Source organism: Hemiscyllium ocellatum, chromosome 44, assembly GCF_020745735.1.
Source record: "Hemiscyllium ocellatum isolate sHemOce1 chromosome 44, sHemOce1.pat.X.cur, whole genome shotgun sequence".
Lineage (NCBI taxonomy): Eukaryota > Metazoa > Chordata > Chondrichthyes > Orectolobiformes > Hemiscylliidae > Hemiscyllium > Hemiscyllium ocellatum.
Window position 1 is genome coordinate 23499109 of NC_083444.1, and position 26908 is coordinate 23526016.

At 45.5% G+C, this 26908-nt stretch overlaps 1 protein-coding gene across 5 annotated transcripts in view; it reads left to right on the forward strand.

The window, feature by feature from the left end:
• neurl4 (neuralized E3 ubiquitin protein ligase 4) overlaps nucleotides 1-26908 on the forward strand; it is a 138666-nt gene that overhangs the window by 63238 nt on the left and 48520 nt on the right. For 2 of the 5 annotated variants that reach the window (XM_060854813.1, XM_060854814.1), the window contains exons 12-16: nucleotides 7590-7666; nucleotides 11178-11283; nucleotides 13958-14127; nucleotides 15675-15803; nucleotides 16540-16685. In XM_060854813.1, the coding sequence (XP_060710796.1) occupies nucleotides 7590-7666; nucleotides 11178-11283; nucleotides 13958-14127; nucleotides 15675-15803; nucleotides 16540-16685 (628 nt within the window). The remainder of the gene's footprint in view (nucleotides 1-7589; nucleotides 7667-11177; nucleotides 11284-13957; nucleotides 14128-15674; nucleotides 15804-16539; nucleotides 16686-26908) is intronic. The other 3 variants (XM_060854815.1, XM_060854817.1, XM_060854818.1) reach the window with 2 other exon arrangements.

A 26908-nucleotide genomic window follows, 5' to 3' on the forward strand; every position in this document is an offset into this window, starting at 1 on the left:
GTTGGTATAGGACAGATATTAGGGGTAGATTCTTTACTCAGCGGGTTGTGAGTTCATGGAATGCCCTGCCAGTATCAGTGGTGGACTCTCCCTCTTTATGGTCATTCAAGCGGGCATTGGATAAGCATATGGAGGTTATTGGGCTAGTGTAGGTTAGGTAGGCTTTGGTCGGTGCAACATCGAGGGCCGAAGGGCCTGTACTGCGCTGTATTTTTCTATGTTCTGTGTTCTATGTTCTACTTTTAATTGTGTAACTCCTGCCCTTGGTTGTTTTTCCAAAATTAATACCTCATATTTATCCAAATTAAATTCAATCTGCCACACTTAAGCCTATTGACCCAATTGGTCAAGATCTCTTTGTAATAAAGTTATAGAGTCATAGAAATGTACAGCATGGACACATGCCGTTCGATCCAACTCGTTCATGCCAACTGGATATCCTAAATTAATCTCGGCCCATTTGCCAGCACTTGGCCCAGAACCCCTTTTCATATACCTATCCAGATGCCTTTTAAATGCTGTAATTGTACCAGCCTCCACCATTTTCTCTGGCAGCTCATTCCAGGCATCACCCTCTGTGTGCAAAAGTTGCCCCTTAGGTCCCTTTTAAATATCTCCCCTCTCAATCTTAAACCTATGTCCTCGAATTCTGGACTGCCCCACCCTAGGGAAATGATCTTGTCTATTTACTCTGTCCATGCCCATCATGATTTTGTAAACCTCTATAAGGTCACCCCTCAGCCTCCAACACTCCAGAGAAAACAGCCCCAGCCTATTCAATCTCTCCCTAATCTCCTTCACTGTCCACTGTACCACTAATTATGGTGTCATCTGTCAATTCAACCATGCCTTCTATATTCTCATATTCAATATTCTTTTTACCCACCTTATACCTTAAGGAACTGGTGTGCATTATCTTCAGTACTTCCAAGGTCTGACCAATCATCATGTATTCCCTGGCCTTGTTTGTCCTGCCCATGTGCTTCACCTCACATCTCTCTGGATTGAATTCCGTTTGCCACTGACAAGCCAATCTAACCAAGTGCCTTTGTCTTCCTGTAATCAAAGACTATTTACCACCCTACCAGTTTTTGTATCACCTATGAACTTACTGATTGACCATCCTATATTCAAATCTAAATCATTTCTATAAACCACAAGGGCCCCAATACTGACCCCACTAGATTTAGACTTCCATTTGGAAAACACCCCTCAACCATCACCTGTGCTTCCTGCCAGTTGACCACTTGCAGATCCAAATTGCTAAATTTCCTTGGACCCCACGGGGCTTCAGACCTTATCAAAATCCTTGCTGAATTCCAAATAGACAAAAGTATTGTTATCGTCTACACACCTGGTATCTCTTTGGAAGATTCAGTCAAGTTTGTCAGAACAAATTATGCTGACTGCTCATGATGAAGCTCTGCCTGCAGAAGTCCAGATTAATTTTGCCTTCAGAATTGCTTCCAATATTTTCCCCTCCATAGTTGTTAGACTGACTAGCCTGTAGTTTCCTGATTTATCCCTTGCTCCCTTTGAGTCAGAGTCAGAGTCCTACAGCACGGAGACAGCCCTTTGGCCCAAAATGGTCCGTGCCGACCAAATTGTTCATCCGCGCTAACCCCATTTCCCTACACTTGACCCATAATCTTCTAAACCTTTCCTATCCTTTGTCCAAATGCTTTTTAAGTCTTGTTAATGTACCTGCCTCAACTACCTCTTCTGGCAGCTCATTCCATATGCGTACTACCCTGTGTGTGAAAACATTGCCCCTCAGGTTCCCTTTTATTCTTTCCCTTTTAACTGATGCCCTCTAGCCCTCAATTCCCCAATGTTGGGGAAAAAGACTGAGCGCATTCACCCTTCCCATGCCTCTCATATCCATACTTCTATTAGATCCCCTCAGTCTTCTATCCTCTAGAGAAAATGTCCTAGCTTGTCCAACCTCTCCCTACAACTCAAAACTGTTGAGTCCTGGCAACATCCTTGTAAATTTCCTCTGCACTCTTTCCAATTTAATAATGCCCTTCCTACAACAAGATCACCAAACGTAAGCAAAGTACTCCAAGTGCAGCCTCACCAACATCCTGTACAACTGCAACATAACTTCCCACCTTGTATATACCCAATGCCCTGACTGATGAAGGCCAGTATGCCAAAAGCTTCCTTCCCTTCCCTGTCTACCTGGGACTCCACTTTAGGAGAATTGTGAACCTGAACTCCAAGGTCCCTCTATTCCACTACATTCCTAAGGCCCTACCATTCACCATGAAACTCCTAACTTGATTTGACTTTCCAAAATGCAAGACCTCACACTTATCGATATTAAACTCCATTTCTCGGCCCACTTCCCCAGCTGATCAAGGTCCTGCTGCAATTCTGATAACCTTCCTCACTGTCCACAATACCGCCGATTTTAGTGTCATCAGCAAACATACTAATCATTCTCATTCAAATCATTATTATAGATAACAAATGGCAATGGACCCAGCACCGACTCCTGAGGCACTCCACGAGTCACAGACCTCCAGCCAACATGTATCCTTCCACTATCACCCTCTGCATCCTACCATCAAGCCATTTGTGTATCCAATTTGCCAGCTTCCCCTGGATTCCATGTGATCTAACCTTCCGGGACAGCCGACCATGTGGAACCTGATCAAAAGCATTACTGAAATCCATATAGACTACTTCTACCCACTCTACCCTCGTCAATTTTCCTGGTCACTTCATCAAAGGACTCTTAACAAATTCGTAAGGCTTCATCTCCTTTGCACAAAGCCATGCTGACTACTCCTAATCGAACCCTGTCTTTCCAAATGCATACATATTCTATCTCTCAATCTTCACAAGTAACTTACCTACCACAGATTACTGGTCTATAGAACATTACAGCGCAGTACAGGCCCTTCGGCCCTCAATGTTGCGCCGACTTATAGTTCCCAGGTTTTTCTTTGCAGCCCTTCTTGAATAAGGCCACAACATTTGCTACCCTCCAGTTTTCCAGGACCTCACCTTTTGCTAACGCTGATGCAAACGTATCAGCCAGAGCCCCTGCAATTTCTTTTCTAGCCTGTTGCCGTGTTCTTGGATATATCCAGTCAAAACCAGAAGATTTATCCACCTTCATATATTCTAATACATCCAATACCACCTCTACTGTGACAGATATGGACTGTCCCTAAGGTGTCAGCATTAACTTTCCCAAGTTCCCAAGTCTTCATATCTTTCTCCACGGTAAGCACAGAGGAGAAATATTCATAGAGGACCTCCCCCTCTCCTGTGGCTCAACACGTACATGTCCACTTTGGTCTTTGAGGGGTTCTACTCTCTCTCTAGTTATGTTTTTTCCTTTAATGTACTGATTCACTCTAATCTTCTCAGCTAAGGCTATCCTGTGTCCCCTTTCCCCCTCCTGATTTCCTTCGTCAGTAAACTCCTGTACCCACTGTTTTCCCCCTTTCGAACCCAGCTCCCTGTCCCTGAGCCATGCCTCCTTTTTCTGGACAAAGCCTCAATATCTCTTGTCATCCATGGTTCCCTATTCCTGTCAACACCCACTTTCACCCTCACAAGAACATATAGACTTTTGAACTTTAGTTATCTCACTTTTAAAGGTCTCCCACTTGCCGGAGGTCCATTTGCCTGTAAACAAAATATTCCAATCAACACCTGCAAGCTCCTGTCTAATTCCATCAAATTTCGCCTTGTCCCGGTTTAGCACTTGAACATGTAGACCAGTTTAGTCACTCTTCATCACTGTTTTAAAATTAATAGAGCCATGGTCACTGGTCTCAGAGTGCTCCCCCACTGTCACCTCTGTCACTTGTGCTGCCCTGTTTCCCAAGAGTAGGTCAAGTTTTGCCCCTTCCCAAGCAAGACCTTCTATATGCTGCTTCCTGAATGAACTTAACAAATTTCACCCCATCTCAGCCTATTGCAGTCCTAGTCTAGTTAAGAAAATTAAAACCCCTACTAAGACAACCCTATTGCTCCTGCAAGTCTCCCCAATCTCCCTGTATATTTGTTCCTCTAATTCCCGTTGACTATTTGGAGATCTATAGTACAACCCCAGTAACATCACCATCCCCTTCTTATTTCTTAGCTCCACCCACAAAGCCTTGCTGCATGATTCTTCAGTTATTTCCTCTCTGATTATTGCTGTGATAGTCGCCTTAATCAAAAATGTAACTCCCCCTCCCCTCCTTCCACCACCCCTGTCCTGTACCCTGGCACATTATGCTGCCAGTCCTGTCCCTCCCTTAGCAATGTTTTAGTAATGGCTATGAAATCCCTGTCCCACACCCTGAATTCATCAGCCCAACCTGTCAGCCCTCTTGCATTGAAATAGATACAATTTAGTCCAACAGGCATTGCTTGCTCCCTGTGGTGTTCCAACCTGACTTGTATCTTCATTTTATTATTTCTGATTACTGTCTCCTCTTCCTGACTCGCACTTCCCTCCCTATTGTTGAGGATCCCACCTCCCTGCCAGTCTAGTTTAAACCTTCCCGTGTTGAACTGGCAAACTTGGCCGCCAAGATATTGGTCCTCTTTCCAGTTCACATGCTACCGGTCCCTCTTGAACAGGTCACCCCTGCCCCAGAAAAGATCCCATTGATCTAAAAATCTGAATCCCTGCCTTAGCCATGCATTGACCTGCCATACCCTCCTGTTCACACCCTAACTAGCCCATGGCGCTGGAAGTACTCTTGGAAATTACCAGCGTCGAGGTACTGGTTTTAACTTTTTTTCCCTCGCGCTCTGTAATCACTCTGCAGGACCTCCTCCCTATTTCTATCTGGGTCATTTGTGCCAACGTGAACAATGATTTCTGCCTGCTCACCCTCCCCTTCGAGAATGTTCTGCAGCCGCTCCAAGACATCCTGGACCCTGGAACCCGGGAAGCGACACACCATCCTGGATTCCCGTTTGTGGGCACAGAATCTCTTGTCTGTCCTCCTAACTATTGAGTCTCCTATCACTCGGGTCCCTGTTTACCTTTACCCTTTCCCACTGTGCCCCAGAGTCAATAGTAGTATCACCAACCTGGCTACTGCTACCTTCCCCAAATGGTCATTCCCACCACTCCCCCCACACTACAAACAGCATCCAAAACAGTGTACTTGTTTTTGAGAGGAATGACGACGGGGGATTCCTGCATACTCTGCCTACTCCCTTTGCCTTTCCTCGTGGTCACCCATTTATTCTCTGTCTGCATTTAGGTGTGACCACCTTACTAAAACTCTGATCTGTGAAGTGCTTGGCATCTCTGATGATCTTCAGTGCATCCAGCTCCAGCTCCTTAACACGGTCGCCTTGAATAACTGTACTACCTGTACTACATTGGCTGTCCTCCAATTATCCGCCACTTCTCCTGTGGTCAGAGAGGAATCGAACATGTTTGCAAGTGCCCCTGCTATTCCCTCCCTTGCTTCACTCAACAACCTTGGATGTATTTTATCTGGCCCTAGAGGCATATCTACTTTTACGCCTGTCAGACCACTCTATCTCCTCACTGCATATGTTGATTTCATTAATTGTATCACAGACCTTTTCCTTGATTTCTGTACCGAGACATTCCCTATCACACCAACACATGATATCCATTGAGAACCCTACCGACACTATCTGACTCCATGCACAAATTACTGCCAGTTACCAAAATTACAGAGACAGGGAGGAGTTTGGGATAGAAAGAGGTGACAGAGTTAGAGAGAGATGAGTCTGTGCAGTACTTTGATAACCAGGACGAGATTTGCGTAACCAAGAGACAGAGGGAACATTGAGGGAACAGAGCAAATTCGATTAGTGAACAAGGCTGGTTACAAATCTGGACAAGGATGGCAGAAGTAAGGTAGCTGTATTTGCTGATTCTTGGATCATGGGGTGGCTGGTCAGTGGTGTGTTCATTCAAGGTCAAGTAAATCATACGACAGACCTGCAAGCTGGAAAAAAAGTGAGCCAGTCTATCAAATACCCACAGCATTCCTATCTGGAGTTTGATGACTCAACACAATTCTACTACCCTACCATCATTCCACAATTCTCCCCACATGCCTCCTCCCTAAAAAGCCAAATAATGTCTTTTCAGGTAATTGATTAAGTGCAGGAAAGTATTCCGATTCCATGCTGAGAGTGTAGCACTCTCACTGGGGTCAGAACGTCATCAGTTCAAATTCCACTTCAGAGATCTTGGCTCCAGAGTGGGGGGACAATATCTCAGCCTGTATTTATTCCTCAAATTAACATTGACGTGTATAACAGGTTATGTGACTTATTCTGACATTGCTAGATTATTGGATCTTACTGTGTGTGGGTTAGCTGCCAACGAAAACAGTGACTGCAAGTCAGAGGAACATTATTGGCTGCAAACCCACTTTAGGATGTGCTGAAGTTATGGGAAGCACTGGAGAAAAGTGGTTTTCATTGTTTAATGTGATGTGAACTCTGATCCAGTCATGAACTGGACCTGCTGTACCTTGGAAAAGTGCAGCATGTGAGCAGTTGCCGTAGCAGAGATTCACTCTCAAAGGCATTACATTGCCCATTTTATATTGTAGCATCTCTTCCCTCTTGTGACCTTCATAACATTACTGAAAAAGGCAGGTTTTGTTCATTTTTTTTGTCTTTAACTCTCACCTCATAAGAATCTCAAACAAGATTTATATAGTGTGAGGTGAGAGTTCACTAGAAATGTAGTTTTCTTTTTCTCTGCTGCTTTGAATTGTGTTGATGAGTGTGAAATTAAAAGCTTTGATAAAATTTATTTTTTCAGCAATATACAGGTTCTGTGCTGCTTATCTATTCCTAATATTTCTCACTCATTCCATCCACTACTCTGCCAATCAGGTTACGAATGCCCAATTGCTTTGACTCTGATCTGGTGTCATGTGTTGAATTGGGGTCAAGAGACGATGTCGGGAGACATGGCACTATGGCGTTGAGAGGCGTGGGGTTTGGAAAAGATGTCGGGAGGTGTGGGCATCAGGGACAACATTGAGAGGCATGGGGTCAGGGAGTGACATTGGGATGCATGGGTGTGTGTTGAGGGTTCGCTGTCATAAGATGTGGGTTCAGGTCATTGTGAAGAGGTGTGAGGTCAAGGGCCCTGGAACTGGGAGGTCAGAGGTTATCATGCCTCCATTATAACAAGAACTAGGTTTCAAATGTAATAAAGTGTGAAGCACTTTGAAACATCCTTGGGCCTTCACAGGTGCTATGGAAATGCAAGTCTTTTTGCTATTCCTCTGTCAGATTTTTGAGCCTGATATGTACCAAACTGAAAAAAAGGTAATCTTAATTTTATCGAAGGCTTTAAGTTCCTGGAGTCATTCAGGAACAAATGAAAGATTCTGGTGCAGTTTCCTTGAATGAAGGTCCAGTGATTCCTTGGATAAGGGACTTTTCTTGCCAGGAGATACTGAATAGAATCGAATATGCCAATGTTCTCGGGGGCTTTTATTAGTTGGAGGGTCAGGTTTGAGGGCTTGACATGCCTTCTTCCTGCTCCTATTTGTGAAGTTATCAGCTGCTTTCTTTTAAAAAAAAAATACTTTCAACAACTGGCTTATTGATTTACTTTTCAGAGCATTGAAAGAAGGAGAGATGTTTGAAATATTGATTCAGAAAATGGTAGACCGGTGGTCTGGATCCATCGAGGCAGGTGAGTAACAAAATAGGTGACTTCCCGATAGAGTGAGAGGTGAGCTGAGGCTCACACCAGAAGGGGGGGCTGCAATCGCCCAGTCCCTGCTGGAAAGTCTATACCTGTGACGATGACCAATCTTGAGACTGGCCCAGGCGGCCACTGGTCAAGAAACAGTTTGTAGCCATCATGCTGGTTTTCATAGAGGTCTGCAGTGGGGTCATTCAAAACGTTTCTGGCCTTGATGCCCAGAAATTGGCACCTAAACGTTAGAGACAGCTATGCATGCAACTCTGAAATCTGGAAGCTTAGCTACCAATCCCCTATCCCGAGCCAAACGTCCCTTGACGTCACCCAAATGCTGCAGCTATGAATTTCTGTAGCTGACAACTAAAGTGAGCTCCACTGTGAATCATCTCATGGAGAACTGTCTTCCCAAGTACATGATCTGAAGTGTCACTCACATCAACTTTTCCTGTTCGCCTATGGAATCTAATCCTTTGGACTTAGTTGCACTGTGAGTGAGCTTCACACCGGCCCGTGTGTTTCCCAAGTTGAGATCCACAAAGTGTTACCGAAGCTGGGAATCTGAAATAAAAACAGAAAATGCAGGAAGCACTCTGTGGATCAGGCAGAAAAACAATTGCTGTTTCAGACATTGCATCAGAACTGGAAAGAGTTTGTATTGCAGTGAGTTTTAAGGAAGCTCAGAGGTTTTGAAAGCAGTGAGGTGCATTTACATTTCCTTCAAATCTTTGGGGAGAAGATGTGATGTCGTGGTAATGTCACTAGGATAGCTATCTTGATTCAAATCCCATCATGGCAGCCGGTCGATCTGTCAATAAATCTGGAACATAAAATGAATCTCACTAATGGTGACCGTATATCGATCATTGATTGTTTACCAATCGCAGAAATGTTATGCTGAAGTAGATCCCTTCAAAGTATAATATGGAGATAGCCTAGACCCTAACTCTTTGTTATTTTTAAAGCAAGTGTGAGGCATGTTCCAGATGCAGTTTGATTATTCAAACTACTAGGCTTGAAGCAAAACTTATTGTGTTCATGCACTATGATTAAAATATAAGCAAACAAAAGAAGAATTGGAAGAACAACTCTATTGGAAAACTTAGCAATAATAGATAATTTAACTGCTGAAGAGCAATTATTCCAATATAGTAGCATCCCATAAACATACCCTTCAGGAAAGTCAATTATCTCCCATGAAATTCTCCAGTCCAAGAGGAGAGAACATCAAGCGAAAAGTGTGTGTGTGAGAGAGAGAGACAACTGAAGCGTTTTGCTGTCACAGGGAGAGATGTATAACCGCTTCCAAACTCAACAACCACTGAAAGTTGACCTGAAATCCTGGTTCTGTGGGAGCTTGGCTCCACCCCTTCATGTTGCTTCTATTGTTCCAACTTGAAAAAAAATAGCCCAAGGTCTCTCAAGCTTTATTGTTTGTGAACAGAACAATCTATCTTAACCTCTCTTCATCAAAAAAAATGGGCAAAAGACACCTTTTAAAGCCATATTATCATCACAGGAGGAATCGTATCTGAACTGGCTCTCTGGCCATTTTAACTTGGAGCCGATCTGCTCCTTTTTCCCACTAACCTGGCATATTGTATCTGTTGAAATAAGCATCCAATGCTCTCTTCAATGTGTCAATTAAACCTGCCAACACCACACCTCCAGCAATGTACACTGACAAAACCGTTCACTGTACAGGGGCTTTTTTTTTCTCCATAAGACATAGGAGCAGAAATTAGGCCATTCATCCCATCAAATCTGCTCTGCCATTCAATTATGACTGATAAGTTTCTAACCCCATTCTCCTGCTTTCTCCTTGTAACCCTTGGTCCCCTTGACAATCAAGAACCTATAGATCTCAGTCTTAAATATACTCAATGACCTGGTCTCTACAGTTTTCTGTGGCAGTGAGCCTCACATTTGCTTCTTTTGCAAACATTTTAAGGCTGTGTCCTCTGGTTCTTGGTCCTTTTACATCCCACTATGCAATTTGTCCAGAACCATCACGATTCTGAAAACCTCTATCAAATCTCCTCTCAGCCATCTCCTCTCCCAGGAAAACATCCCGATTTTTCCAATCTTTATTCATAACTAAATTGTCTTGTTCCTGGATCTATTCTTGAAAGCTGCTTTTACACTCCCTCCAGTGTGTTCACATCAACGTTCCTGCTCATTTTTCTGCCTCAGCAGACCCCTTAGTCTGTGTGTGACAGTGACTGCCAGAACTAGAAGCCAGTGTTGGCATCCTGCTTTCCATGCCACAGACCCATAGAGCCACTCAAGTTAGAGGGAAAGCTGGTTTACATCCTTCTTTTTGTGTGGCACCCAGAATTTGTGCAAAGTACCACAACTGAGTTGTTAAAAAAAATCCATCCAGTTAACAAATCTTTTTTTGAAGAGAAAGCTGCTTCCTTGCCCAACCTGTCCTCCGTGGAACGACAAGCTTGTAGCAATGGGGTTGATTCTCAACTGCTATATGGAACAGGAACAGCCCTTCCTGAAGAAGGGCTCATGCCTGAAACGTCGATTCTGCCTGACCTACTGCGCTTTTCCAGCAACACATTTTCAGCTCTGATCTCCAGCATCTGCAGTCCTCACTTTCTCCAGCTAAATGGAACAGTTGACCAAGCCACTCAGTTCTAAGGTAGTTAGGGATGGGCAATAAATGCCGGACCAGCCAGCAAACACCCCACGTCCCAACCTTTTAATCCGTCTGGTGAATTGTGAACAGATGTTGCCTGATCTGCTGAGTATTTGCAGCATTGCCTGTTTTTATTCCAGACTAAGTAGGTGTGCATGCATCAGTCACGGTTGCTGATGGATTGTGTGGTTAAATGATGTGCATGATTATATGACTAATTTATTTTAGACAGCCTCCCATTACTGTGTGTGTATTTATATTGTGTATGTGTATAACTAAATATACATATTTTGGCGAGTCTGAGGGATGTTTCTCGGTAATGCACATGTCTGCAATAATAATGTATCATAGAATCCCTATACCGTGGAAACAGGGCATTTGTCCCATCAAGTCCACTCCAATCCTCCGAAGAGTGTCTCACCCAGACCCATTCCCTCACCCTATTACCCCTGACTATTACCCCATTTCCCCTGACTATGGCACCTCACCCACACATCCCTGACCGCTATGGGCAATGTAATATGGCCAATTCACCCTAACGTGCACATCTTTGGGAGGAAACTGGAGTACCCGGAGGAAACCCACGCAGCCACGGGGAGAATGTGCAAACTCCACACAGGCAGTTGCCCAAGGGTGGAATTGAACCCAGGTTCCTGGCGCTGTGAGGCAACAGTGCTAACCACTGTGCCACCCTAGATTGTAGTTTGTGCTTGTGTTGTAAGTGCCCAGTGTTGCATGCTGTTTGTATATATTCTGTTTGAACAAGCTGTGTTAAATCCATTTGTTGTGTTGTGTTCATTCTGCTGTGTGTTTTTCCCATTATTATCCACTTTAATCACATTTTTCCTGTCATAGTTAATATTGAGACTCCCCCTTATTTAGGAGTTACAGCAATCCGTCCGGATGACCTCGAGTTTCCCAGCACTATGACGGATATAGACTATGACACTTGGATGCTGAGGTAATGCTGAAATCGGAATGCTCTGTTTGGTGGGGTTTGTGGTAGAAGGGGTGGTGAATTAATTTCATATTAGATCTGCTGTTAATCTCGGTTCACTCTTCGTTGTCCAGAGCGGTTCCACCTTTTGAGGTGTGGCCAGGAATGGCACTGATGCTGGTCAAGCCATCGTTTTTGCTCCAACCGGCTCAGAGTGTTAGGCGATGGCTGTAGAGCCAGCATGCTGGTGTTTGAGAGGCACATGACACTCTTTGTAGTTTGGCTCCTGCTCCACACTCTGACACCTGCAGGAGAAAGTCAGACAGGCCATTGATCAAAGGAGGACACATTGTTATGGGCATTTTGTGGCAATGCTCTCTAATGTTGGAACCATTTCAGGCATGGAGATGAACTGGGTCATTTGCTGTCGATCAGAATTGATGGAGGGAGAGGTGAATAGGAGTGACGAAGAGAACATGGAACCTAATGTCCATGCATGTCTACTTCAATACCAACACAGTGTGGCTAGAAAAGGAACTAAGGCAGAACAAGTTCAGCCACGTGGTGTCTCAAGGGAGTAAGGCACGGCTGGATGGCCTCTACTTTAATGCCAGGAATGTTTGAAGTAAGACTGATGAGTTAAGGGTATGGATTAACACATGGAACTGTGATTTTGTTCCTATCACAGGGATGTGTTGAAAAGAGGGATAAGACTGACAACTTATTGTTCTGGGATATAGAATCTTAAGACAGGGAAGGGTGAAAAAGTGAAGTTGGTGTCACATTATTAGTTAGGAAGTCAGTTGCTGCAGTAAGGAGGGATGCTATCTTGGAAGAGTTGACAAGAGACTTTGTAGATTAAATTTAAGAGTAAAAAGTGAATTATAAGTCTCCAAACAATGAGCAGGCAATTGAGGAGCAGCTAGGTAGTCAGTTCACTAAGGTTTGCACATACGGTAATACAGCAGTTATATTAAGGGATTTCAACCACACCAGTTGGGATACTCCTAGTATAAAGGGTTTAGAGAGGAGATTTCTGGCAGGATCTGGCCAAAATCGACGAGGAACAGTTACTTCAGAGTAAACCTGCAGCAGAACAGTGGAAAGCATACAAAAAGTTACTGGGGGAGGACAGGGCCAACATGTTCCCTTTAGGGTGAAAACTAGGAGCAGCAAGGGCAGAGGTTCACAGATGCCTCGGAAAAGGAAGTGGTGGAGACCTTAGAAAATATAAAGGTGGATAAATCTCCAGGGCCTGATCTAATGTACCTCAGGGAAGTTAGGGAGGAAATTGTGGGGCCCCTTGCAGAAATATTTGTATCATCTATAAATACAGGTGAGGTGCTGAATGACTGGAGAATTGTTATGTTGTGCCTTTGTTCAAGAAAGGATGTAAGGAGAAGCCTGGAACTATACACTGGTGCGTCTGACTTCTGAGGTGGGTAAGTTATTGGAAGCGATTTTGAAAAATAGGATTTATATACATTTGAAGAGACAAGGTATGATTTGGGATAGTCAGCATGGTTTGCGCAAGGGAAATCATATCTCACAAACTTGATTGAGTTTTTTGAGAACGTAACCAAAAAGATTGAGGGCAGAGCACTAGACATTGTCTACATGGACTTCAGTAAAGCTTTTGACGAGGTTCCATGTAATAGTAAGTTACAATAAGTAAAGTTAGATCACATGGGATTCAGGGTGAGCTTAGCAGTTGGGGAAAAAAAATGGCGTAATGGCAGGATAGGAAGAGGTGTAGTGCCTGGAGGAGGTTACAGAGATGGGAAGAGGTGTAGTGCCTGGAGGAGGTTACAGAGATGGGAAGAGGTGTAGTGCCTGGAGGAGGTTACAGAGATGGGAAGAGGTGTAGTGCCTGGAGGAGGTTACAGAGATGGGAAGAGGTGTAGTGCCTGGAGGAGGTTACAGACATAGGGAGGTGCATCAGAGCTAGATCAAGTAATGGAAATAGAGAAGTCTGTAGGGGCTAGAGAAGGTTACAGAGATGGGGGGGGGGGGCATCAGAGCTAGATCAAGTAATGGAAATAGAGAAGTATGTAGGGGCTGGATAGGAGGGACTTTTTGGAACTGGTGGAGATCAGAGATGAAGAGGGAGAGATTATCAATCAATTTTTGAAATTTTTGATGAGAACTTTAACATTTAGATGTTGTCAGCCTGGGAACCAGTTCAGGATCATTAACACAGAGACCATTTGGTCTCTTGAGCCTGTGCCCACATTGTTAGAGTCGAGAGTGTGGTGCTGGAAAAGCACAACAGGTCAGGCAGCATCCGAGGAGCGGGAGAATCGATGTTTTGGGCGTGAACCCTTCATCAGGAAGCCTCATTCCTAATGAAGGGCTTATGCCTGAAATGTTGATTCTCTTGCTCCTAGGATGCTGCCTGACCTGCTGTGTTTTTCCAGCACCACGTTCCCAACTCTGATCTCCAGCATCTGCAGTCCTCACTTTCTTCCACATTGTTCAATCCTGACTGACCCTGCTTTGATTCCTGCTGTCCCTAAGAGTGTGCACAGGTTTTCCTTGACCAACCGCAAGAGGAGCTTATCCCAGTCTTTAGTGGTGCGATCAGTTCTCTGCATTGCAGAGTTGGTATGCATGGGTGTGTCTCATTGCCTGTTGTGAGTGGCTTCAGTCTTAACGTCTTTCTGGTGGTCTTGACTTATCACCCCCATCCCATTTTCAGTGGCACAGCTATCATGCAAGATGGGAACACGATGCGCAACAATTATGGCTGTGATCTGGACTCATTAACCACTGGCTCACGAATTGGGATGATGCGCAGCTTGAATGGTGACCTCCATTACTACATCAACGGGGTGGATCAGGGCGTGGCATGCCTGGGCCTACCACCAGGTAAGTTATCACCATGAGGTAGATGTGCTTCGTGTCTGACCATGGCGGAGGGAGGATCCATCGGCAAACATTGATGTACTGACCAGCTTTCACTCACATCTGGCATATAGAGACAGCAGTCTGTCAATCAGTTTGAAAGCTTTGACTCAGTGGGGAGAGCACTTTTTCTCTTCTTTCGTGCTGTCTTTCGTTCTCCCATGACACTGTCCCTTGCTGATATTCTATTGCTGTGTAGTTCTGACACCCTCATTCCCTTGCGATCGCAGTCTGTCATGCTGTCTTATTCTATTTCACTTCCACTCACATCCCCTCAGCCATGTTCTTTCAGTTTTTCACTGTGTCATGCTGTCTTTCATTCTTGGTCCTGTTCCCGTGTTCCTTCGCACTCATTCCCTCACTATGGCCTCTTGCGCTTTCTTGTTCTCTTGCCCCCTCTCCTGCATTTTAAAAAATATTTATTCATGGGAAGTGGGTGCTTGTGGCATAGAAAAGGTGGTGTGCACTGCCTTCTTGATCTGCAATGTTGTTAATGTGTTGGGAAACACTGTTCGGGAGGGAGTTCCAGAATTTTGACCCAGCAACAATGAAGAAACTGCAATATTCTTCCAAGTCAGGATTTTGAAGGTTCTATATTTCATCTTTCACACTCCATCTCTTTCTATCTATCACTCTCTTTTCCATCTAAACCAAATGCTTATTGGTTAAATCCCTTTTCTCAGGATTTAAGGTCATTTTCCAAGTCTGACACTGCCCAGTTGTGAAGGCAGTACCCTTGAGAAGAGATGTGAAAAGTGAAGCCCCCACACCCTGCAAGGTCCCACATGTAGCCCTCTCTACTTGGCTGGAGGGAAGAGCCTCGTCCCTCGTGGTGCTCAACTTTGAGTTAACACTCCAGTCAGCTAGTGCATGAAATGGTGTATAAACCCTTTTCGCACAGAGTCACTGTGAGGTCAGCAATCAGCAGTCAGTCCAGGGGCACAGCAACCTTGTAGTCCCTTACCTCAGCAGGAGCTGGTGTTGTCAGAAGAGCTTGTCCTTGTCTCTGAAACTGTATTTCTCCCAATTGGGATGATTTAAGATAAGGGAAAGAAATGCCTGAGAGCAAAAAGGGAGGGGGGTGGGGGGGGGTACGCATTCATCAATGAGTTAACCATGCAAGTGTTATCTTTTAAAATGTAGAATGGCAGGTGAAGCCTTGGGCGACATTGTAGGAATATCTGTCATCAAGCTGTTCAAAGGGGTTGGTTTTGGGGATCCATTGGCTTTAAGAAGAGTAATCTCCATCTCCATCATATTTCTCAACAAAGGAAGGACCACGATCAACATGCTGAGTGCGTAGTTGCAGCCCGTCTTACCTCAGTTAGATTTTCATGTTCAGTTGCATCTCAGAGACAAGGCTACCTGACATTGAGATTACCTCTTATTCTTCACCTCCCCCGACAGTCCTGCCCAGTTTCCAGTGGAGAGTAGAAAGAAGTGTTTGCTTTAATGGGATTTCGGTGAGTGTACTGCAGCTGCTATTACTGACCTGGTTCCTCTGCCTGCAGAGCTTTACGCTGTGGTTGATCTGTACGGACAGTGCGTCCAAGTATCTATTACCAGTGGCTCACCACCCATGGACAACAGCCTATCACTGAGCAATGCCACCGAGAAATCCTTCCCAATACATTCCCCAGGTATGCACATTCCTCCATCATCGCCAGCAACCCTTTTGCTCTGTTCCACAGCATTACATAAGAACTAGGAGCAGGAGTAGGCCATTTGGCCCTTCAAACGTTGTCAATAATCTATTGTTGAGTAGACAGCCTGGGTCTGAGATGCTGCTGCAAATCGGAGAGATCTTTTCTCCAACCCCAGCCACCTCATCGCCACCCTTCCACTGCAACTTACTTAACCAGTTAAGACTATGTTGGCCACCAGGGTCTTGGGTTCTTTGTTGCAACAGCTTGCTCACAACGGTTTGGGGAACGGGTTTAATGTCACCACGTTTTTGCTTCCTGCATTGTCCTGCAAGCATCGGACATGTGGGAGAGAGAGAGATGTGACAAACACTCTGGCATGTGGCCTTGTGTATTTTTAGATCTGAGTAGAAAACGGGTACAAATTTCTAATAAGTGCATGAGTGCGGGAAAGCTCCAAATTATCAGCTCCATCCCACAGAGACAACATGTGCACTATTCGTGTGTGGCCTGGATAATACCAAGTGTCTAAAGTCAGACCCCTGGTGTGAGGTCCTGGCACCTCGAACACTGACATTTGTCCCTCCTGAACACACCGGTACAGTTTCTCCAGTGAGCATGTCAAGCCACAAGTGCTATTGCTTTAAAGGGGTCGCACAAGTGCGGGATTTTGGCAGTGAGGAGAAAATGTGGTTAACGCCTCACCCTGACACACAGTGTTTGTCACTTTCAGTTCCAGGAATCGCGCACCGCTTCCACTCCAACTGTGGGAAGAATGTGGCATTGCAGAATGACGGGTGTCGAGCTGTTCGGATCCATGGCTTTTCCCATGGGGTCGTTCTGAGCATGAAGGAGTTGAGGTCTGATGAGCTCTTCGAGGTAACTTGAACAGTATTCTCGTTGCAGTTGACATGGCAAGGATGCAATTTCTCCAGCTCAGAGAAAGCATTTCTGGCTGTAGGGACTGCTGGTTGGTTTATTGTATACGAGCTCCCTGATTCTGACACTGGGTTTAGGTAGTGCAGTTTGATGTGGTGAAAGACCCAGGAGACCGATACTTCAAAGGCAAAGGAAACTCAGATTTTATTAAAACAAGCAAAATTGAAGAAGTAGGATAGAATTACGACAGTGTGGAAACAGGCCCTTCGGTCCAACAAGTCCACACCAACCCCTCTGAACCTTTCCTGAAGAAGGGCTCAAGCCCAAAACGTCGATTCTCCTGCTCCTTGGATGCTGCCTGACCTGCTTTGCTTTTCCAGCAACACACTTCATCTCTGAAGAGTAGCCACCCATACCCATTCCCCTCCCCTATTATCCTACACTTAGCCCTGACTAATGCACCTAATCTACAGATCCCTGAACAATATGGGCAATTTAGCATGGCCAATTCACCTAACCTGCACTAGTTTGGATTGTGGGAGGAAACCGGAGCAAACTCACCAGGGGAGGGAGAATGTGCAAACTCCACCCAGCCAGGCACCCCAGGCTGGAATCGAACCCAGGTCCCTGGTGCTGTGAGGCAGCAGTGCGAACCCCTGAGCTTGCATGAATATTTCAAAAACCCCAGTGTTACAGATCAAGTGAAATGGCACGTACCTGACAGCTAACTAGCACCCCAGTTAACACTTGCAACCCTGATTTGGTACTGTGGGTTTAAAATTACTGAGAGCTGTTAATTACTGGGTGAAGGGAAAGAGGAGAGCGCACAAGAGAGAAATGCTAGTCCCAGGGTCCTGTCCTGCTTCCCTTCCCCGGGGTACCCATCAGCCCTGAAGCCCCACTCTTCCTGCCCTATCTAACTGAGCTGGCACAGAGGGTCTCAATGACCTTGTGCTCACCCCTGAAGTGGCTTCTGTCCGTTTCTGATGGTGGTGAATGTCGCTGGCACTGCCCGGTTGGTATCCCAGCTGTCCGGTCGCTTCTTGGCAGCATGTAGAGCTTCGTGGATGAGAAGATCGCTTGCTGTCTTTCTTTTCCTGAATCTGTGATGGTTACAACTGGTGACTCGCTGCATCTGGTTGAGGCTGATTCTCTGGACTCTGACTGAACCTCTCACTGAATCAGCTCTCCCTGAGAGATCAGGGTTCCCCCGTTATGCTGACTGTTTGCTCCCCTTTATCTCTCACCAAATCTTGATTTGATTACTTAACTTGCTGCTCTGTTTGGGGCTGAATGAGCCTCCTGATTATTGGATGAGGTATGAATGGTTCTCCCATAAAAATGAATGGGTTTCCAAAAGTTTGGAATATCCAGTATTTCTCTTGGATGGATGCAGGTTAAAGTTCTACTGATAGTGTAATGCCTTCACATTTAAAGGCAAATCGAATTGCATGGAGTACAATGGTGTGGAATGTTCAGTCTCTCTGTGTATAAGCAAACTGATTAAAAGTTGAATGGCTTTGTACTTTTGTAGACTCCAGAATGTCTCCGTTGTTTGCTCTGCAACCTAGTATTCATTGTCTTTAGCACCACTCTAATCTAGACTCTGGTTTCTAGCATCTGCAGTCCTCACTTTTGCCTCCTTCATTATTTTTAGATTCAAGAGTGTGGTGCTGAAAAAGCACAGCAGGTCAGGCAGCATCGAGGAGCAGGAAAATTGACGTTTTGGGTAAAAGCCCTTCATCAGGAATGAGGCTAGGAGTCTTGGGGGAGATGGGGTGGGGGTGGGGAAGAGGATAGCTGAGAGTGCAATAGGTGGATGGAGGTGATAGGTCAGAGAGGAAGGTGGAGCAGATAGGTAGGAAGGAAGATTGAAGGTGGGACAGGCCATGAGGATGGAGCCGAGCTGGCAGGTAGGAACTGCGGTAAGGTGATGGAACTGGTGAAGTTCACATTGATGCCATGGGGTTGGATGGTCCCGAGGCAGAAGATGAGGCATCCTTCCTCCAGCTGTTGGGTGGTAAGGCTATGGCGATGGAGGAGGCCCAGGATCTACATATCCTCGGCAGAGTGGAAGGGGGAGTTGAAATGTTGGGCCACGGGGCAGTGGGGCTGGTTGGTGCGGGTGTCCCAGAGATGTTCTCTAAAGCACCCTGCAAGTAGGCGTCCTGTCTCCCCAATGTAGAAGAGATTGCATTGGGAGCAACGGATAGAGTAAATGACGTGTGGAGGTGCAGGTGAAACTTTGATGGATGTGGAAGGCTCCTTTGGGGCCTTGGATGGTGGTGAGGGAGGAGGTGTGGGCGCAGGTTTTGCAATTCCTGCAGTGGCAGGGGGGTGTGGACCTGACCAGGTAGTCACAGAGGGAACGGTCTTTGCGGAAAGCAGAAAGGGGTGGGGAGAGAAATATATTGCTGTTGGTGGGATCTGTTTCTAGGTGGCAGAAATGGCGGAGGAGGATGCGATGTATACGGAGGTTGGTGGGGTGGAAGGGGAGGACCAGGGAGGTTCTGTCCTTGTTGCGGTTGGAGGGGTGGGGTTGAAGGGCGGAGGTGCAGGATGTGAATGAGATATGTTGGAGGGCATCTTCAACCACATGGGAGGGAAAATTGCAGTCTTAAAGGAAGGGGGCCACCTGGTGTGTTCTGTGGTGGAAGGCCTCAAAGGAACCTTCCACATCCATCAATGTTTCACTTGCACTGCCCACTGTATCCCTTGGTCCTGATGCGGTTTCTTCGAGTAAAAAATGAGGTCTGCAGATGCTGGAGATCACAGCTGCAAATGTGTTGCTGGTCAAAGCACAGCAGGTTAGGCAGCATCTCAGGAATAGAGAATTCAACGTTTCGAGCATAAGCCCTTCATCAGGAATAAGAGAGAGAGAGCCAAGCAGGCTGAGATAAAAGGTAGGGAGGAGGGACTAGGGGAGGGGCGATGGAGGTGGGACCTCCTTCCACCTATCCCACCTCCATCGCCCCTCCCCCTAGTCCCTCCTCCCTACCTTTTATCTCAGCCTGCTTGGCTCTCTCTCTCTTATTCCTGATGAAGGGCTTATGCTCGAAACGTTGAATTCTCTATTCCTGAGATGCTGCCTAACCTGCTGTGCTTTGACCAGCAACACATTTGCAGCAGACCTGATGCGGTTTCCTCTACATTGGGGATACAGGACGCCTACTTGCAGAGTGCTTCAGAGAACATCTCCGGACACCACCACCCCGTGGCTGAACACTTTAACTCCCCCTCCCACTCTGCCAAGGACATGCAGATCCTGGGCCGCCTCCATCGCCACAGTCTTACTGCCCAACGGCTGGAGAAAGAACACCTCATTTTCTGCCTCTGGATCCTGCAACCCCATGGCATCAATGTGACTTCACCAGTCTCCTCATTTCCTCCCCCACCACCTTATCCCAGTTCCAACCTTCCAGCTCAGCACCATCCTCATGGCGTGTCCCACCTGTCAATCTTCCTTCCCACCTATTCGCTCCATCTTCTCCAACCTATCACCTTTACTCCTACATCCATCCACCTATTGTACTCTCAGCTACCATTCCCCCAGCCCCATCCCCCTCACATTTATCGTTCCACCCCTGAGGCTCCCAGCCTCCTGTTGAAAGGCTTTTGCCCAAAACATCGATCCTCCTCCTCCTCCTCGGATGCTGCCTGACCTGTGCTTTTCCAGCACCACATTCTTGACTGTAATCTCCAGCATCTGCAGTCCTCACTTTTGCCTAGTTCATTGTCTTTAGCTGAGGTGTTTTTGTGGCTCTTCCTTCAGCCGGACAAGCTAAACCTCTGTTCCAGATAGCTGTCCCGAGGCTTGCATAATAGTCTATCTGAGCCAGAGAGCTCCGTGATTCTTAGTTCAAATGTGAATGCCATAAACTCACGTCCCAAGTTTAGGGTTTTAGTCCAGGGTATCTGGGGATTTTTGCCCCACCATGCATGTCCCATTGTGTCCTTGTGCCAGTCAGAAATACCAACCGTACTTGGCCCGTAGCCTTGTATGCCTTGGCATCTCACGTGCATGTCTAAGTACAATTTCACCTTAATGAGGATTTCTGCCTCTACTACCCTTGCATGCAGTGAGTTCCAGATTCCCACCACCGACTGGATGAAAAAGATTTTCCTTTCACCTTCTCAAGTCCTTCTGACCCTTTGTCATTGATCGGTCCCTCAAGGGGTAATATTTCCTCCTATCTACCATATCTCCGATCTTCATAATTTTATCCATCTCAATCATGTGCCCTCTCAATCTCCTCTGCTCCAATGTAAACAACCCAGTCTTTCCAATCTCTCTTCCTAACTGATTCGATTAACGTATTGAAAATTGTCAACTATTTAGCGGGAGGGATTAACCAAACTCACCTCCAGTGGCTGAGGGGTTGGTAACCAGAGGTCACAGATTGAATCTGATTGGCAAAAAGAGCCAGAGGCAAGATCAGTCAAATAATTTTGGCACTGCCAGTGGTTAGGATTTGGAATACACTGTCTGATAGGGCCCTGAAGAAGGGTTACACCTGAAACACCAACTTCTTCGCCTCCTGATGCTGCCTGGCTTGCTGTGTTCTTCCAGCCTCCTGCCTGTCTACTTTGGAATCCAGCACCTGCAGTTTTTTTTGTCTCTGATAGGGTTCCGATGGCAATTAAAAGGCTATGTGACTGGCCAAATCAAACTCAGTGGGCTGTTTGGTCTCCTTCCAAAAGTGGTGGTCAAAATGTGTAAGGAGCTTTGAAAAAAATGTGTGGCAGTTGCTCAGATTGAGAGTGGTGCTAGAACCTATGCAATTGGCAAATCGGTAGAGCTTGTAGATTTACAATGAACCACACAAAGGAACACCTGAGACCATCGGGCCATGAGGTAAGGGCTTTCTACACACTTGTGGGACATGGGCAATGCTGGCTGGCTAGTAATTATTACCTGTCCTTAGTTGCCCTTGAGAAGATGGTGGTGAGCTACCTTCTTGAACCATTGCAGTCCATGTGCTGTAGGTACCCTTAGGGAGGGAGTTCTAGGGTTTGACCTAGCTATAGAGAAGGACCAGGGTGGTGTTCCCATGTATCTGCTGCCCATGTCCTTCTAGATGGAAATGATTGTGGGTTTGGAAGGTACATAATATTCACTCTACAACTGAGCATCAGTGATGGAGGGAATGGTTGCTTGTGAATGATTTTTATTCAATCGTGAGATGAAGGCGGTTATTGGCTGGGCCAGCATTTATTTCCCATCCCTAATTGCCCAGAGGGCAGTTAAAGTAAACCACATTGTGGTGGGTTTGGAGTCACATGTAGGCCAAACCAGCAAAGGATGGCAATTTCATTCCCTCAAGGACATTAGTGAACTAGCTGGGTTTTTCCAATAATTGACAGTGGTTTCATGGTCATCATCAGCCCTTAATTCCAGACTTTTTTTTAATTGAATTCAAATTCTACCATCTGCTGTGGTGTGACCCCATGTCTCTGTATTAACAGTCCAGTGGTGACCTCCCCACTGTGGTGCCAGGGAAGTGGGTTGCTTTGTCCTGGTTGGAGTCAAGCTTCTTGAGTGGTGTTGGAGTTTCCTGATGAAGGGCTTATGCCCGAAACGTCGAATTTCCTATTCCTTGGATGCTGCCTGACCTGCTGTGCTTTAACCAGCAACACATTTTCAACTTGGAGTTGCACTAACCAGGAAAGAGGGAAGTATTCCACCATATTCCTGATTTGTGCCTTGTAGATGGCGGATAGGCTTTGGGAGTCAGGAGCGGAGTTTTGATCTACCAGATGTCTCTGAAAGGGCGGTGAATGGAGATGCATTTGTAAGTTTGGATAAATACTTGAAAAGAGAACTTTTCAGTGATTGGAAGAAAGTAGTGTGACTTGGGAGAAATGGGTCAAAGATTGCAGAAATGTTCTGAATTGGCTAACTCCTTCACTGGTATGATTACAGACCATTATGTGAGCATGACATGATCGGCATTGAGTCAGGCCAGACCCTTCTGTCCTCAGATGAGTGCAATGGTTTGTTCCTGTGCAGTGTGGTTTTGAGAGCCCTCAACCAGTGTCGGGAGGGAACTTTGTCTACTTCCAGTCTGAGCCCTGAGAATGCTTGATTACTTTTGCAAAAGGTTCCATTTTGCACAGCTGAATGCAGCCAAGAGCATCGCTCTGCAAGATAACACCTTATTAGGCATGGCCTTTGAAATAATAGGAAGAAGTAATTCAGTCTGCTCCGACATTCGATAACATCATATCCGATCTGACTGTGTTCTCTGCTTCACTTTCTTAACTTAATCCCATGATCCTGATTTCTTTGTCAACCACTCTTCCATTTGAGAGTGAGAAGCTTGGGTCAGAAACAGCTGTGCAAAACTTAAATAAGGGTAATTATGCTTGGATGAGGACAGAGGAAGAGTCTAAGGAAGGATCACTCGACCCTAACCGTTAACTCTGATTTCTCTCCACAAATGCTGTCAGACCTGCTGAGCTTTTCCATCAATTTCTGTGGATGTGGGCAGAGTTGGCTGACGTGGACTTGGAAAGGAGTTTCACAGAAAAGACAGTCAAGAAACTAGTTTGTGACTCGCACCAAAAATAAAATTCCATCGAGGAGCAAGAATTCTTAGAAGGGGATAAACTAGCCATGATTAACCAAGACCTTTTAGGATAAAATCAATTGAAGGAAAGAAACTTACATCATTATTGCCAAGAATAGTGGTGAAACAGAGGATTGTGCAAGCTTTAAAAATCATCAGAAGGTCGTCCAAAAAACAAAATGAAAACTACAGGTAAACTAGCAAGTAAGAGCAAGACGGAGTTTTTTTTAAATATAAAAAAGAAAAGGCAAAGTGAACTCGCCTGCTCAGAGAATGAGGCTGAGAGAACAATAATGAGGAACCAGGAAATGGCAGCGGAGTTCAATACGTACAGTGTGGAAACAGGCCCTTCGGCCCAACAAAAACCACACTGACCCTCCAAAGAGTAACCCACCCATACTCATTCCCCCACCCTAATACTATGGGCAGTTTAGTGTGGCCAGTTCACCCTAACCTGCATATATTTTTGTTTGATTGTGGGAGGTAACTGGAGCACCCAGAGGAAACAACACCGACATGGGGGGAATGTGCAAACTTCATACAGACAGTTGCCCGAGGCTGGAATCGAACCTGTGTCCCTAGCGCTGTGAGACAGTAGTGCCAAACACCGAGCCACTGTGTCGCCCCTTTGTGATGGAGGATATAATACCATTCCAAAGGTGCGAAATCGTCAAGGGGCAAAAGGGGGAATGGAAATAAATATAATTACTATCAAAGGAGATGATTACAATAACTAAAGAAAAAGTATGAGGGAAACTAATGGGCCTGAAAGCCAATCAATCCCTCAACGTAATGGTATAAAAGTCAATTGTGTTGTTGGTAGTGTGTTAGCATGATAACCTAATAAATAGTTAGGATAAGGGAAGCATTTTCAGGATGGCAAGTAATGGAGTGTCACAAGGATTGATGCCTAGACTATTCCGAATACATATTCATGACTTGGATAAAGGACGTGAATGGATTATTGCCAATTTTGTGAATGATACAAAAGTAGGTGGGAAGGCAAGCAGTGAGGCTAACAAAGGATCATCGAGGGATATACACGGGATATGTGTGACTGGGCAAAAACCTGGCAGGCGGACTATAATGTGGATAAGTGTTAGATGATTGCACTTTTGGAAAAAAAGAATAGAAGAACTGACTACTGTTCAAGTGGATGGAGACTGTGCTGCAGCCAAATGCAAAGGGATTTGGGAGTTCTCGCGCACGAATCACGAAAAGCTGGCACCCAAGTTCAGTGGGGAATCAGGAAGGCAAATGGCCTTTGAAATAAAGGGCCTGGAATGGAAAAGTAGGGAGGTCTTACTGAAGCTATGAAAGGCACTCCTCAGACCACAGCTGGAATACTGTAAACAGCTTTGGTGGCAAAGACAAAGAAAAAGGAACAGGCCTTTGGCCCCCCCAAACCTGCTGCAACATATTTTGCCATTCCATACTAAAACTGTCTTCACTCTCAGATCTGTATCCCTCTACTCCTTTCCTATTCATGTTTTCAACCAGGTGCTTCCTGAATGCTGCAGCTGTGTCTGCGTCCATGACCACTTCTGGCAGCACATTCCAGGTATTCACCATCCTTTGTATGAGAAACTTGCCTCGCAGATTTTTATTTAAAGTCAACCCCCCCCCCAGCACCTTGAACCTGTATCCCCTAGTAATTGAGCCCTCCATCTTGGGGAAAGCATCCATGTCATTCATAATCTTATAAACTTCGATCAGGTCGCCTTCAACCTCCTGTCTTCCAGTGGAAAAAAACTCAGTATATCCAATCTTTCTTCTTAGCTAAAATCCCCCATGCCAGGCAACATCCTGGTAAACCTTTTCTGTACCTCTCCAAACCATCCTCAGCCTTCCGGTAGTGTGGTGACCAGAACTGTACGCAATATCCCAAGCATTCATAGAATCCCTACAATGTGGAACCAGGCCATCTGGCCCAACAAGTCCATACTGACCCTCTGAAGAGTAACCCATTCCTCAGTTACTCTGTTTACTTCTGACTAATGCACCTAACCTACACATCCCTGAATACTATAGGCAATTTAGCATTGTCAATTCACCTAAACTGCACATCTTTTGGACTGTGGGAGGAAACCAGAGCACCAGGAGGAAATCCACACAGTCACCGGGGGGAATGTGCAAACTCCACACAAACAGTCGCCCGAGGCTGGAATTGAACCCGGGTCCCTAGCGCTCTGAGACAACAGAGCTAATCAATGAGCTGCTGAGCCACCCTAACGAAAGTTCTACAAAACTAGCCACAGCACAAGTCGCCTAGCCTTATGCCCAGTGCCTTTTCCAATGGAGGCAGCATGCCGTGGCATTCTTTACAACTTTATCTGCCTGCACTACTGTCTTCCGTGATCTGCAAAACCAGATCCCCCCTCATATCGTACTCCTAAGGGTTCTGCTATTCACTATATAATTTCCAACCATACCTGACCTTCCAAAATACATCACCTTATATTTGTCCGGATTAAACTCCATCTGTCATTTTTCTGTCCATGCCTCCAACTGATCTATTATCCTGCTGTATCTGCTGACAATCCTCCTCGATAATCTTTGTACTGTCTGCAAAATTACTAAATAGACCAGCCAAGTTTTCCTCCAAATCATTTACGTAGACCTTGAACAGCAGAGGACCCAGCACTGAACTCTGTAGAACACTACTAGTTACAACGCTCCATTCTGAAAAGCATCCTTCCACTGCTATCTTCTGTCTCCTATGACTAAGCTAGTTCTGTATCCATCTTACCAACCCACCCTGATACCATGTGACTTTTGTACCAGTCTGTCATGAGGGACTTTGTCAAAAGCTTTACTGAAGTCCATGTAAACAGCAACCACTGCTTTTTCCTCATCGATCATCTTCGTCACCACCTCAAAAAACTTGATCAAATTAGTGAGACACCACCTCGCTAGTGTTGGAAAAGGTTAGAATTATCTAGAGAGGAATAAGTTGATTAGGGATAGACAATATGGTTTTGTGAAGGGTGGGTTGTTACATACAAACCTTGTTAAGTTCTTTGAGATGATGACCAAACAGGTTCACAACTTTTCATACAATCCTTCGTTCACGCATAAATGACTGTTCCTGGACTCAACTGCTGTTTGAAATACTTTCACATGTCCGATGTGGATTTACCGTCAAACATCTGTCTCTCATCAAAATTCTCCAGTTCCTGCCTAATATTGTTGCAGTTTGCCTTCCCCCAATTTAACATCATCACCCAAGGACTGTTGTTATCCCTGCCCGTAGTATCTTAAAGCTCATGGTGTTATGGTGTACTCCTGAAATGCTCCCCCATTGTGAAGAGAGATATACTGGCATTGTTGGCAGTCCAGAGAAGGTTCATTGGTCTGGAAGACCTGTCTTATGAGGAGAGATTGAGTAGGTTTTCGTTGGCATTTAGAAGAATGAGGGAAGGCTTTCCTTTCTTGTTCATTTGTGGGATGTGGACCTCGCTGGCTGGCCAGCATTTATTGCATGTTCCACGTTACCCTTGAGAAGGTGGTGATGAGCTGTCACCTTGAACCGCTGCAGTCCACCTGCTGCGAGTTGACCCACAATGTTGTTAGGGAGGGAAGGCCAGCATTTTGACCCAGCGACAGTGAAGGAATGGCGATATGTTTGTAAGTCAGGGTTGTGCGACTGTGATC